The sequence below is a fragment of the Stegodyphus dumicola genome, chromosome 1 (assembly GCF_044657685.1).
Source record: "Stegodyphus dumicola isolate Sdum_Otavi_A_Nest chromosome 1, ASM4465768v1".
In the NCBI taxonomy this organism is placed as follows: Eukaryota; Metazoa; Arthropoda; class Arachnida; order Araneae; family Eresidae; genus Stegodyphus; species Stegodyphus dumicola.
Window position 1 is genome coordinate 5,016,534 of NC_140768.1, and position 15,770 is coordinate 5,032,303.

The 15,770-nt window shown below is 33.0% G+C and overlaps 1 protein-coding gene across 1 annotated transcript in view; it reads right to left on the reverse strand.

Annotated features, from left to right (window-relative positions):
• LOC118194290 (calcium-activated potassium channel slowpoke-like) overlaps positions 1 to 15,770 on the reverse strand; it is a 240,720-nt gene that overhangs the window by 170,040 nt on the left and 54,910 nt on the right. The window contains exon 2 of the mRNA XM_035365509.2: positions 7,896 to 7,957. Coding sequence (XP_035221400.1) covers positions 7,896 to 7,957 — 62 coding nt within the window. The remainder of the gene's footprint in view (positions 1 to 7,895; positions 7,958 to 15,770) is intronic.

Sequence of the window (15,770 nt, forward strand, 5' to 3'; positions counted from 1 at the left end):
TAGACTAACTGAAAGTATATAACCGTCCGCTTAAACTTGGGTAAATCAGAAAGTACGTAACTGAGAACCAGGAACAGAATGGAAAAAGAAATGCAGATAGAAGAGATTAAAGATACATACAAGATGGAAACAGCAACAGAACTTTGGTAAGCCCATTAATCAGTGAAATCTTCGTAACAATGATAGGGACAATAACTATCTGGGAAGCAAAAGCATGTCTGAGTAAATTGTTGATGATTAACAAGGCTTGGGTAAGATATCATCAAAATGAATACCTTGATAACACGTTTAATAAACAAAATACCTCCAGACTAATCAGTGCTTTATCTTATACTCGTAACAATGTTCAATGAAAGTCTCCGCATACCACTATGTATCGACTATTGGGGGGGGGGAGGCATTTGCAATGCAATATTAAAACTCCCCATCGCGTTCCGCTGTCTGTAGAAGGAAACAGTGAGTGAATCTAAAATGAATAAAAGGAGCCTGAAATCTGATCTCTTTAAAACTGACACAAAGTATCCTAATGTGATGCTGTACTAAATTAATAAGTGACAGACAGCAATATACAGTGGATATACAGCAATATACAGTGGATATACAGCAATATACAGTGGGCTGCGTACGTCCATGGGGAAAAAATTAGCATCAAATGTAAATTATGTAGCTTTGAATCATATTTCCTTGCAATTGAATAAATATATAAAAGAGAAAATGTAATAGTTGGAGTAGGTTAGTAAAACAGGAAATACAATAAATTTAACAGGTTAATGCGATCAAGTAATAACATAATTTATGGATTAATGGAACAAACTGAATAGTTTAACCCTTTCACTACTAACGGAATTTATATCTCCCCACTAAAAGTGTAAAAATTACTGCTCGGTTAGAAAGTACTTAAAATCTCCTGAATGCTTCCATCTTCCAATAGTTGGAAAATGAAGACGCCGCCGGGCTCGTTGTACACAAAGGAACGTAGAGAAGAGAACTAATATCAGTTGCCCAATGTATAATCTTGGATTATGCAAAGAATACTTTTTACTCTGTACCATACGTTGTAAATCTATTTCATTTAATAAAGTTTTCCAGAATAATAGGTGTGCTTATTCCATCGCTAGGTGTGGGACATATGTATCCCATCATTAACTACGGCTGGGACATACGTGTCTTTGGCTTGAATTCTTTTGTCAAAAAAATCCCGGTAAAAGTTTACAATTGGGTGCCCCTTGTTTTTTAGCAATTCTTTTTTGACGCCAAGATCGGCGCCAGGAAGGCACAATTTCAAGATGGCCGCTACACAAAACCAAAATAAAAAGTCAAAGAATTGTACAAACTCTGCGTCCATGTGCACATCGATCTGCTTTCACTTAAAAAAACATCGCAGAATTGCACTAATTGCGCACTGACTTAAATTTGTCCATATGCACATCAATCTATTTTCCTTTAAAAAAAATTAGGAAGTTAAACAAAGTTAAAACTATTATGTTAACTAGAAATGAGGTTTCATTGCCAAAATTTAAAAACAAAATATCGCTAATCGAAGAGGCACCCAATTCTACACTAGAGCCAAAATCCCAAATGCTAAATTGATCGTATCTAGGACATATTTTGCTGTTCACTTCGACAGAAAACTGGGTACTTTTTTTCAACATTCGTAGTCAAAGGGTTAACATTCATAAACTAACATTTGATCCTCAATGATTATTTAACATTCTTGCCAGATTAGCAACCTGAATTTATATAAAGCTGTATATGTCCGTTTCCTGATATAGCGACTGAATAAATATGTAAAGATTATTTTGCAAAATATTAAGTAACAAAGTTGTGCCTGATAATACCTCATGTGCCGTGAAATGAGTTAGGACTATCTCTCATATCAAATAGAAATAACGCTGTTCTAAACTCCAACCAGCTACTAAAGCAGATGTTTCTAGTATTTTACTGACTCGGTGTGTATATCAAAAAAAAAAAAAAATAAATAAATAAATAAATAAATAAACCACATTAATAACATTTTAACAAAACTAGCTGAAAATACTTTTTAAATATTCAACTAAAATTTGCAATATTTAAAAAAATATTGAGTTAATAAAAGGAACAGACAAGCTAACTTTTTAATTTCAAATTTTCTTACAAAATTGGATACCGAAAACATTGAAGAATTGGGAAAACCTTTTCTTTACTTCTTTTGTAATCCCTTAGCGCTCGTTTTCTTTCTCAAAAAAACCTTTCTGAATAACAAATTTATGTTTTTTGAAGAAAAGGTTAAAAAAATTTGAAGCTATATTAATTTGAAAATTAAAGTACAGTATAAGCTTGGTGTTTGTAGAGGGAATATTTAGCAGTTTAGTATTCTTGGCAAAATCATGAAAGCATCTGATAAATGACGAACAGCACATTTTGACAGGTAATTTAGTTAAGATAAAATAACACGCCGAACAAATATTAATTTAGAAGTCAAACAACAAAAAATCAGCGTTATATTTGCAAATTTTCACAGGACTAGTTTCGGTGGTTTTACCGAAGCGTCATCCTCAGCTGCCAAAGTGCAAATGACACTTTGCACTTTGGCAGGTTTACACTTTCGTGTTTACTTAAAAACGCTAAGGGGTTAAGATATAAAATTGACTTTCTGCCACAGGTTTTCATTGTTATTATTTACAGTTTATTATCAAACTAGCTAAAAAACATAATTTTTCAACTTTTTTCCCATGAATGACAAACGTTATAATTTTGACATTCAAAGAAACTGAACTTGTTTTTTATGTTTAATTGATTTCATAAAGCAATATTTGATAATAAATGTTTAATAAATATTGAGTTAATGACGACATGCAATATTTCTTTTTCATGTCGATTAAGACTTAAATCAGTATGTATGGAACCGGTATCAGTATGTAAATTACCAAATAAACCAGTATCTTTAGAAACAGATAGGGATCAATATTTTTTGTCTTAAGATGAACAATTAAATTTACTTAAACTACATCTAGAAAACTAAAGAGTTTTTTAATATCTTGGTGGTTTGGTGGTTCTATGGAAGATAAATGGTAAAATAAATAAAGGTAAAATAACACGCCGAACATATGTTTGCACTTCAGTTTGTACTCGCAATTTTGTTCTTGACATTCTCAAAATTCTAAGATCCCTTCACGTAATATTTCTCATCAAACATCGGGTTGAAAAAACTTCGGCAAATACCTTTGTGTAACTGTATCTTAAATTTTCACTTTATCTTAGCATACTGCAGAAAACATTTAAGTCGGGGTTATCATACTTATGACACACAGAATGATAAATGGTAAGGTTCCTCTAATCAGTTTGTGAAGTGCATTTTAACTATTACATTGCCATTATTCTTTATTGTGCGTACTATTTCTTCCATCGACTTCCACCAAAATGTAAATTGAATTTAAATAGTGAGAGAATTTTAAGTTTACAAAAAAAAAAAAAAAAAAAAAAAAAAGATGGTGGCAGCCAAACGGTCTAGTCGTTTTAATCTAAGACGTACACCAAACCGACTTGCGTATTTTGCGAGTAAATCTGCAGCCGAGGAATTACTTGTTGAATGTCAGCTTCATGCTGTGTTTATTTAAAATTCCGAGTTACGAAAACTATCTTCCCCAAGTAGCAGTAGGTAGTAGATTTGTTACATTTTTAGTCTGTATTAGAGTTATATTTTTTTAAAAGTGAAGGCAAAAATTCATCTGAGCAACAATATGCTAAATAAGTGCAAATAGATATTCTTTAAGGTTTAAAATATTAATTAACAAGTCCCATTTTGTATGACTTTCCTATCTTTACGGATGTTAAAATCCTCAGGAGAGTAAGGAAGAGATTAAAATTTTAAATCGGTGATGGCTAAATTCCGTACCTTCAAAGGATATTTTTAGCACTGTATTATGGATTCACGATCCCCTCAATATGATTACATTATGTTTATATATGCGTGTTATGTTATATATACGTATGTCAAGTTATGAATTTGGGAAGATATTTTGGCATAAAAAGTTTCTTTTCGTCTATGTAGTAAGTTGATTTCGTATTTATTTTAGTTCTTCTAACTTTCGTTCTTTTCTTGTCTTCCAGTACCTGTTTTACGTAATAAGCATCAGTGGCCTAAATTTTATGTATTTAGAACGGAGAAAAATTGAATAAGTAGGTATCATTCTTTGGCAGCAAAATTTATTTCCTTCTGACATTTTGTGGAGCATATGCACTGCTATACACTATCTGAAAAATAATCCGAAATTCCTCAAAGATTTGTCCGAAGTGTTTGGTAAAGAAATTATGTTTCCAAATTTTTACAAAGATTTCAGAATCGCCTATCAAGCTTTTGAAATGAAGTATTCGCAAACATTAAACAAATTCGATGTAATATCTATTTAAGGTATTTATGATCGTAGAAAAATAGTTAACAGCTACCTTTCTTTCTCTATGTATATGGCATTTAAAAGAATCTACTTTCGAAGGATTTACGCGATTCAATACGTATTTCCTAAAAGATTAATCATAGATCCAGATACAGAAGTTCTTTTTCATAAGATTTGTGCAAAAAGCTTTCTCTGTTGGCTGTTCTGAAGTTTTCATTGCAAAGTCATACTACCATTTAATAGTCTTTTAAATCCTAAGGTACATAGTCATGTGTAAACTGCCTAATACGCATCTCCTATGCCTTGTGGTCTCGCATTATTTAAAAAAATATCCAATGTTTAGTGTCCAGGCTATTAGATATTCATATTTAGTAGCGAACTTGACATGCTAGGTGGATAATCTGTTTTAGGTTTGATTCTATGCACTATGTAAAAGGATCTTGTGAGGTATTTCTCCCGCCTTCCTAGCGTGCCTTCGTGGTGTAGTGGTCAGCACACTAAGCCGGTATTTCAGAGGTCCGTGGTTCGATTCCCGGTGAAGGCGTTGCTAATTTTTCATCTCTTCTGCTTCAAAAAATTACTTAATGTCTCTGCAATCTTACTTAGATTATCTTTTCTAATTTAAGGAATGAATTAATAAACCAGATTTTCGTAGTAAGAGAGTTTCAGTCTCACAACACATTTCAGTAAAAATGTACGAAATGTTATGTTTTCATACAGCCTCTCAGGGTATTACAATAGTAAATACAACAGTATATTGCAGGTAGTTAAACTAAAAATAATCCGAAAATTGCTGCAAATTTTAACGAAAAGGGGGAGAATTCGGCTCATAATATGCAGTATTGTAATGGGGGGAAAAACTTGTGATGTTGCGTGGCTTCAACTTGCCCTCAACAGTAGTAGTGACTGCTATGAACTGGAAATTACACAAACTCTTAAGAAGGGTTTAACTCCTTTTTTATTCCACTTTAGAAGTTACAGATGCGTTCACTTGACGCTCACAAACTACGCCGACCCGGCGGTTAAAAAAAAATAGAAAAGTACAACTAAAAATAAATAACGGGCTGAATAAATAAAGAGGTCACTACCTACGAGGCTCTATGAACGTGACTAACTTAACCGCGTTCTCAGATACAGCTGAGATTTCAGCAAACTTTCTGAATAAGAAGTTGAAAGATTCAACTAACTGCCGAAGTAGGCACACAGGCCGAATCGTGCGGTTCTTAAATTTCTACCTAGCAACCTTCACGCTCGTGAATCAAGAAAGCACATCTACAAACTCGTTTCTCTTCTATTTAACTCAAATTACTTCTGCTAAAATTTGAATACTCTGCACGTTCTACTAAAATTTACATACTCTGGCATTGGCAATTCCAGAGGAAAGTAAAGGCTTGACAGGAAAGATAGCTTAAAATAAATGTTAGTTAAAACAAATATAAACCCTACAAACTGTTAACAATTTTATTTTTTAATTTGTATGAAACCTTACTATTTCACTGCTTAATTCTGGCTCCGCGTAAGCAGCCGGACGACTTATAGCTTCCTCTGAGTCTTCCACTAGAATAACACTGAACTCAGAAGATGATTGAAAGTAAACCTTTTAACTAGGATAGAACGCAAAGAATTAACAGAAAACAAAGATTAAGATATACTTAAGTTATTACAGTAAGTTTTTAAGTAATTAAATATTAATTACTAAGTAACTGAAGTGTGAATTCACGAGACAGAACTTTACTGTAAGCTTTAAGTCAGGCCCTAGTGTAAACGCAGCTAGCCGAGGATAAACCCGATTTAGGCAGTCTAGAAAACTCAGCGAATATACTTCGGAGGTAGTGTACGGTCGCTGCCAAAAGTTCTTACTTGACTTCACGAGCTCTGTTTTTATATGCGTTAAATAATCTGCCTCCTGGTGGGAACCAATCAACGTAGCACGGCGGTCAAGACAAAAGTAATAAGTCAACTCTACTGTTTTAAACTGCTATTTTAATGACAAGCTATAAAACATATAATTTTTCAAAGCATTTATTTTCTTAAATGACACTATTTTTTCTTCAGGTATCAAAGAAATTGAATTTGTCGACCGATAAATCTTTACCATTCAAGGATATAAAATTTAAGGAAGATTAATTATTAAACTGATGAGTAGAAAAACGAGAAGGAGATACTATAAAACTAAATTTCATGGACTAGAAAAATTTTGCAGTTTAGTATTCCTAGAAATAGTGACTCGAAACCAGCGCTTGTAAATGAATGTTTTTTTAATATAAGGTGTCTGTCTGTCGTTTTTCAAAATGAATTTGTAAACTGTACCGAAAACTTTTAATTGATACTATTGTGAGAAAGTTTTCCTCGTAAAGCTTTTTTGTTTGTATATTTGATTGATTTTGTTTCTGATTTGTTTGAGTGATGGAAAATAATGCCGTGATCAATTATTTAAGGCTTATTTAGTCGTGAAATATTTCTGAAACACTCTGTATATGCACATACGTAAATGTTTTACGTGATTTCTGTTTATATATTATTTATCTCTATCATCCTGCTTTGCTTTCGGAAGATTCTGTTTGCTGTGCGTGTACTTTGATTTATCACTTCGTTTATGTGTTTCGATGCTTCGTTTATGTGTTTAAAGCTCTCTTTAAAATGGATTCGTTATTCGTCCAATAAAATCATTCAAAATTTATTTTTATACATGCAAATTTTTAACCGATTTTTTCAAAATTCGAATCAGATTTTTTTATTTTATTTTTTCGATTTTATCGCATCATTTTGAATAGTTTCATTCTTTTAGAAAAGGGGTTTTGGCAACATTTTATCATTCAGTTGTATACTGGACTGCTGACTGTTGAAAATCACCACTGTTGCCACTTGGAAAATGATAATTTTGTTCGGCTTTTAAACGTAATGTTTCTCTTGGATACTGGACGTTTGTTAAGAGAAGGCAAGCATTGCTTATTTCATTATAATTTTGTTATATGTAATGCATTTTTTAATTTGTACTTTTTTTATTGTTCGGTAGAGTAAAATTCTGCATTCTGCGCAGTTTTTAAATGTATCGTTTGGTGTTCCTTTCAGGCATTTTTCCGGTATATTTAAAAGCCAGTCGAAGGCTGGCAGCTTAGCTGCTAGTATTGCATAAATATAACACCGAATAAAAATATAGAATAATTTTACAATAATGCTAGTTTCGATATCATCATTGTTTCGCGAAAGATTTAAAATAATTACACATATTTCACTCAAACAATGAAAACCTTTGATTAAGTGGAATGCAATTGGTTAATTGAATCTTTCCGTCAAATTAGAAAACATTCTTTTCTCCTTATCTGCATTGTTTATAGCATATTGTCAAATTAATGTATGATACGTCGACAATATGCAGCAAGCAATAGATATTCAAGAACACATTTTAACAAGTTATAAAAACCAGTACCTACACAGAAATTTATTCGCTACACTAATAATCTGCACGCAAAAATTAATAATGCATGAAATTAAAGTGCAGAAGATGAGAGAAAAACTTACCGAGAGGCATCGATGAAGTAGATGATTAATGACGCTATACTAAGTAGGAACACCAGCACCACCTTGAAGAAAAACAAATAGAAGTATATACTAAATATAAAAAATAATACTCATCACAATCTACTTTAAATTTACAATTTTTACTTCCTTCTACGAAGTAAAGCAAATACTGAAATCACGAAAAATTCAGAGTACCATATTTCAACGAAAATATCCATTTTGACCGCTATCGAATGCAATTTAACGATGTTTTTGCGTGACATCTGTATGTAATAATAGAATAATGGACTCTTTTTTTTTCCCAAACGAATTAAAAAACTGATTAAAAGAGATTTATATAATAAACTATATATATAAAAACTGATTTAAAACTGATTCAAAATAGACTTTTTCGTGGCGTCTGTACGTACGTAGGTACGTATGTATGTATCTCGCATAACTCAAAAACGAGTAGACTCAAAACGCTGAAATTTTGTACATAGGACCGCTATAACTTGTAGTTATGCACCTCTTTTGGTTGCAATCGGTCACACCAAAAGTATATATACTATATATATATATATATATCGAAGATTGAAGTAAATATATGAATTACTCATAATGAATTGCCTAATACTTACATTAGGAGATAATATACTCATTTATCCATCAGTAAATTTTTGTATTTGAATATACAAAAGGAAACATAATAATAGGTTAAAAATTAAAAGAAAAATTTTTAAACCCGTCCTACGGTATAGCTACAGGATTGAAATAAGGTAAACTTAATGTTTTTTTAGTTTTTGATCTCAAATGAGCCAGGAGAATGAAGCGTGTTTTCGAAACATATTAATCGACTTTTATGAAGCTTTAATTCATTTTCCCCTGATGAGTTCTGAATTGAAGTTTCAGTAAAAGGAGATTAGTTTTTTATATTTTGTATATTTTTCCTTTTCGCATTTTTTTCTTTCTCGAGTTTGTTCTACTAATGAATTCTTATTTTAATTTTGACATGTTTAGATATTATATTAAACATCTTATTTAATTGTTTTAACTGTATTTGATGTTTTATGTTTTTGTCTACATTTCAATTTTTAATGAAGATATTTTTTTTAATGTTTTGCTTTGCTGCGAAGTGAGAACTGAATTAATTGAATGAGAAAGATAAAGATATCTCTAATTAAATTCGAGGAAATAGTTTAAATGAAATACAGGAATAAATAAGTATAGTTTGATATTTCGTACAAGGAAGTCATGTGGTCAGATGTGTCATGTGGTCGTTACAAGGAAGTCAAGGTCATCAGATTTTTTTGCTTTTTATGAATAGACTGCTCTACGATGAAGCATTCCTTTTTATACTTTCCAATTTTAGCGATCGTTCATTTTCTGTAAATTTTGAATATTGCGTCGAGCTTAGTTTGGTAATGATGACACATATTGCACTCTTTCAGCTCTAACTGTCTTTTAAATTCTGCGACAAAACAGTTTAAACTACATTCTGCTGATTCTGATTCTGAACCATGACATTCGAAACCCATTTTGTACTTCCTTGTACGAAGTAAAAAGGAAGTATTGTAATCGCGAAAAGCTTCAGGCAGCATATTTCAACGAAAATATCCACTTTGACCGCTTTCGAATGCAATTTAACGATGTTTTTGCGTGATATCTGTACGTAAGGACAGAATAAAAGACTCTTTTACTCCAAAAAAAACTAAAAATCTGATTTAAAAATGAATTCTGAAGAGAATTTTTCGTGACGTCTGTACGAACGTATGTACGTACGTGCGTACGTATCTCGCATAACTCAAAAACGAGTAACCTCAGAACGTTGAAATTTTGTATATAAGACTACTATAACATGTAGATGTGCACCTCGTATTTTGGTTTCAGTCGGCCGCGCTAGACGTATATAAATACATTTATAAATATATCCACTCTGTTATCTGGTTCAGTGATCTCAGTTTCTTTACTCTTATATGTTTGTAAATTGTACATTTTTTGCTTTAAAAATGATTGAATTATGTTGTTTTTATCTTCCGGTTAAGGGTTTTATGCCTTTAGTAAATCTGTATGCAATATTTTTAGAATTATCAACAATTTTAAAATTGTTTAAGTGCCTCTAAGCCTAATTTGATGGCGGCCATTGCTCTTGTTTACATATGAAACAGCTGAGTAGCGGATTTGTTGCCAATCTTGAGAAACTTAGCTTCGCAACAACAAAGATAACGCCTTCATTTTTTATTTAAATCATGCTTAATCCTTTCTGGAATTTTTTCGAGGAAATAAGCGTTTAAGATTTACTTGGTAATTTTTAATACAGGTATTTTGAGTTTTTATGTATTTTTGCCTTGTCTCGAGGTGAAAACTGAATTAATTGAATGAGAAATACTCAATCGTCTGTGAAAAACTGTTTCTTTTTTGTTTGCTTAATTTCTTTTATACATAGTTCTAGCTTTATTATAGTACTTGAATAGAACATGTGGCAACGATTCGATAATTCTTTAAATGATATAAATTTTGTGCATTATGAGTTATAATATGAACGAAATATAATACTGTTAAGTAAACCTAGCGCCAGAGTGTCTCTATGGTAAACAAAGGGAATTTTAAAGAATGCATTTATTCTATTGTGGTTTATGCGCTGTCGGCGAAGTAGGTTTAATTCAATCTAATAAGTTTAAATGAAATGCAAGAAAAAATGCGTATAATTTAATATTCCGTATAAGGAAGTCGTGGTGTATACATCAGATTTTTCTTCTTATAGGGTCTTGAGAGTCGCATGACAACGGTGGGTAATAAAACAAGTTAAATACTTTGAACAAATTATCACAGAACGCTGATGGTCCGTTAACAGATGGGACAGATAATAAATATCATATGCGTTGCTAAAGCAAAACAGAGAAATAGCAACGCTTGTTTAATGGCAACGGCAGATGCTTCTGATGCGGTTATTATTCATGACTTCTCACCACCAATCACGCCACCACCAATGTCCGGAACATTCTCAGCTGGACTATCGACAGTTGCGACAGAGCCCGATTTGATTTATTTAAAAACCTTTTCGTGTAAAAAAAATATATTAAGCCGCGGACCGTAGTTTACCGACCCCTGTTGTAAAGGAGTTAATTTATTAATTTTTTTCATTATATTGATGACATTAATTAAAATATTGTATTTTCAAGTATTTTTTCGTTGGCAACAAGCATGAATTTATTAAGCAAAAGGTAAAGAGCAAAAAAAAGATGCTATATGTTTGATATTATTAAAAAAATTAGCGATTTTTTCTCCCTGGAGCAAATTACAAAAAAAACATATTTTCAAAAAACCAATATTAGATGGTTGGTATGATTGTTAATACATTGTATGTCTCCCAGACGATGCAATACAGTCCGTACAACGCCTAGGCATGCTGAGTATCAAATTATTGATCTGATCTTTGGGGGATATTACACCACTCAAAAAGCAATGCTCTGCGAAGTTCCGGTAGACATGTAGGAGGAGGTTCACGGGCTGCAACTCGTCAGCCAAGCATGTCCCACACGTGCTCTACTGGATTCAAGTCTAGTGAGAATGCTGGCAGTCCATACGGGTGATATCCTCCGATTGAAGGCATTCGCTTACGATGTTTGCACGGTGAGGACGGCCGTTGTCATCCATAAACACAAATTTGCGTCCATGGAGCACCGAAACAAACGCACATGTTGTTCCAGAATGAAGTCCCGATTGATTTGGCTTGTCACGGTTCCAATTTGAACATGCAGGTCAGTTCTGGAACCCCGAATAATTCCACCCCAAACGAGCACTCCTGCACCACCGTAACGGTGTCGTTCAATGATGTTTCCTTGGTGGTAACGGGTACCTGGAGCTCTCCATATGAAAGTCCGGCGAGAATGAGACTGCAAGCTAAACCTGGACTCGTCGGAAAACATCACACAAGCCCACTGTTGCGGTGTCCACAATGCATGCTCTCTACTCCAGGCTAACCGCAGGCGACAGTGAGTTGCAGTAAGTGGAACGCATCTGACAGGTCTACGAGCATATAGACCAATCTGCCCTAAGCATCCGTACACGGTCTGCCGTGAAATTGTCTTACCAGTGGCTGAAAATAGCTGACGAGACAGATCTGAGGCTGTGCTCCGCCTGTTTCTTTTGGCAGTAACTGCCAAATACCGGTCCTCATTCGGCGTTGTATCTCTGGGGCGACCTGTGCTGTAGCGTCTAATCACATTACCATCATCTTGGTATCATCATCTTGGCCAAAGCCTGGAGATGACACTCTGGGCAGTTCCAATTTCGTCTGATACTTCCAGTTGGGTACGCCCATATTCCAGACGGCCGATAATTCTACCACGTAAAAAATCATCCAAATGCGTCCTTTGTGTCATAACTATTCGGTTATTGCACTGAAATACTTATAAAGGGCCTGCGAACAATTTTACTTCTTTGCCTGTATTCCTTATATATCACACTCTTACACTCTCGTCATTGTGACGTACCATCGGTGTCATCTGGTTACTTCCTGAAATTTTCATATGATTCTTCAAGATGTGTGTAGTGATTTTACAGGTGATATATTTATTTTAGAGTTCGATTTCCGGGTTACTCCGAATTATCCTTAATTTATGGACATGCGTGTATTTTAAGATAATGAAAAACGTTTAAATTGAAAAAGTTTAAAATTTTAATATAAAATAATGCAAGGGTTAAATGCTACGTGGCTTTTTTCCAAAAATTTTAATTCCTGAACTGCACAATAAGGAGTGACTGTTATTTTGACGAAATCATTTTCTCGAAGATTATTTCGTCCTAGACATTGATGTCAATACGGAAGTGAAAAATGTATTATTTTTTAGTATATATTTTGAGTTTCTCCAAAGTATTTGAATGCTAAAGTTACGTTTTTATACAATAACTATAAATCACCTTAAAATAAATAAAAAATAAAATTTAAATTACGTTTTCGATTTCAAATAAATGCCATAAAACAGACAGACTTATTTACTTTGTTTAAGGCGTCTTATTAGAGCCTTAACCACAGTAAATAACTCAGACTGTATTAAAGTAAACTTAACCACTTAACCACAGTAAAAAGGTTAAGAATATTACCTCAAATAATTTTCTTTCTGAGCACCTGAATTCATCTGCATGGTCTCATAAAAGAATTCCAACAATCACTACGCACTCTATTGTAAAGTTATAGAGTTTGGAGGTCGTTTAGTCACAAATGTTAAAAAATATTGACAATTTTTACAATTCCAGTCCACTTCAGCGAATTTTTATCCCAAAGAGCTATTAATTCCGTTTTGGCATTTTGCGTTGATTCACTTTTCAAACTGTTCCCGCCAAATATTACAGCCCTGTATTATATTTAACGAAATTAAATCATGAAGATGTATGACATAAATGTATGTATATTTCTGGCATTGTGATAAAGCAACGGTACCTAGAGCCTTCAAATTCTTAATGACGTACGTCCCCACCCGAATATGGTTATTTGGAAGCCCAAATTTGGAATTTGTTTTAATATCTATTTCATATTTTGTAAAGCATTTGTGAGTTTTTGATTAAGAAAACCAACAATTTCAAAGCGAGGAATGGCAACACTATACGAAAAAAAAAATTTCATCTCCAGCGCGTGAGACTGTGTATCGGAAATTCTAAAAATATGCTCATATTAAAATTATTTTGCAATATTGCTGTTGAATTGAATTTGATGGTTGAAGTGCGAAGAAAACGATATTTAATAAATAAGGGTAACACACCAAAATGTTAAAAAACGCTCCTTAGAGCATAATGTAAAATCTGACAGCTTTGAGTTTTTTTTTTTTTTTTTTTTTTTTTACTTATTATTAGTTCAAAGGGACTTTGTCCTTGAAGAACTATTGTTTTCGTTTTGCGATTTTGCGTCGATTCACTACAAACGGCGAATCACTTTTCAAATTGTTTCCACAAAGTATTATCGCCCTGTGTTATATTTAAAGAAATTAAATAATGAAAAATCTGCATTAAATGTATGTATATTTCTCGCATTGTGATAAAACAACGGTTCATAGAGCCATCGAAATTTGAATGACGTAACCCTCCTACGAATATCGACATGTGGAAAACCAAATTTGAAATTTGGAATTATCGATTTCCTATTTTGTAAAACTTTAACGAATTTTTGATTAACAAACTCAAGAATTTCAAAGCGAGCCATGGCAACGTTGTACAGAAAAAACAATTTTATCTCCAGCGCGAGTGTCTATATCGGAAAGTTTGAACGATAGGCTCATTTTAAAACTATTTTGCGATATTGCTGTTAAACTGAATTTTATGGTTTAAGTGCGAAGAACGTGATATTTAATAAATAAAGGTAACAAACAAAATGTTAAAAAAGCGCCCCCTTGGATGTAATTTAAAATCTGAAACATTTCAGATTTTCTATTTTTAGTTATAATTTTGTTCTGTTTATTTTTAAACAGTATCTAAGAGCTGCAAGCTTATTTTGTTTTATTGTGGCTATTAATATCTTGCGGGTTTACTAAATTGCGTGATTAGAATATTTTTATCATATGAGAAAACCTGAAGCATTGATTTTATTGTAATACTCGTCGATGCTTCCATTTTTAGATCAACGAGTTTTCTGAAGATGTTACCTGCTAGTAATTAAAAATTTTTTCAATAGCTGTTCATTACAGACTCCTCTTATTTTTGGATCTATACATCCCTGTAAATTTATATGATATTATATTTCTGTTGACACCATCTTTTCTTCAATCAACGTAGACATGTTAGACACAAGGGCAGTTTTTCTTTTCGTTTGATTAACGAAGCTCCATCGATCTGCTTTTATTATTCCCGTGACACAATCGATGTTTATTGCTGCAAGTAATGAAAGAAATATACGTACATCTCATACACATCGGTTGCTATAGGGACTGAACACCTGAAATATAAAACCTATTTCTCCTTTTTGCGAAGCCACAAAACAACTTGTTCCGGTACAGATGAACTTGTTATACATCCTTTTCTTAGAATAAAATTTTCATTTTCAGTTTTATCACGGGTTGCTTCATGGGTGGTGTATCTGAATCTAAAAAATTAGATAAATGACATTTTTTCTGTTAGTCATGTGATTGCTGGGGTTTCGCGAAGATTAATCTCAAAATTAATTTTTTTTCTAGGAATAAAATACAGAGCAACAGACATTTCCTATAGTATAGTCCTCTCGTTCTTTATCTTTTTAGCGTAACGTGTACACGAGCCAGTTTCCCTTAGAAAGTCCTCCACGAAGGCATCCCTCCCCTTAGGCAGATAGCCCTCGTGTGCTTTGCCATAATTAAATACACCTTTATTAATTAATTAAATGAAATCGGTTTAAGCTGGCTTAGTATTTTTTCACGAGGGATTTAACCATACATCTTTCAAACTAAACACAAATTTCCGGATTAAAGAATGGAGAACAGCGAAAGGAAGGCAAAGTGTAAATAAGAACTTCCGTTGCTAATCTTCGTTTCTTCTTTAATTTTGTGCAATTTTACTTTGGTTTTGCTCGCTTACTTGTTTGTGTCGAATCTTGGAATCAATTAGTTATCCACTACTATACAACTATTTTTTAAAGTGTTCACTCACGCGTATTTGCAATAAAAATGTGATATTTCGTAGAATTTTTTATTTCGATATAGATTTTTTTTACTTAAAGTTAACCCTTTCCGGCACGCTACCTTTTAAAATTGGAATTTTGATTTAAAGAAAGGTAGGCAGTCTAATTAGGCCTAGAGGAGTATACAAGTAAAATTTTGTGAAGATAGCACTTATCGTTTAATTCTGTTGGTGTGCCCATTTGGGCACACACTGATTGAATAGAGCTTCGAAAAGAGTGCTGAAACGAACATTGTTGTCAATGAACTGACC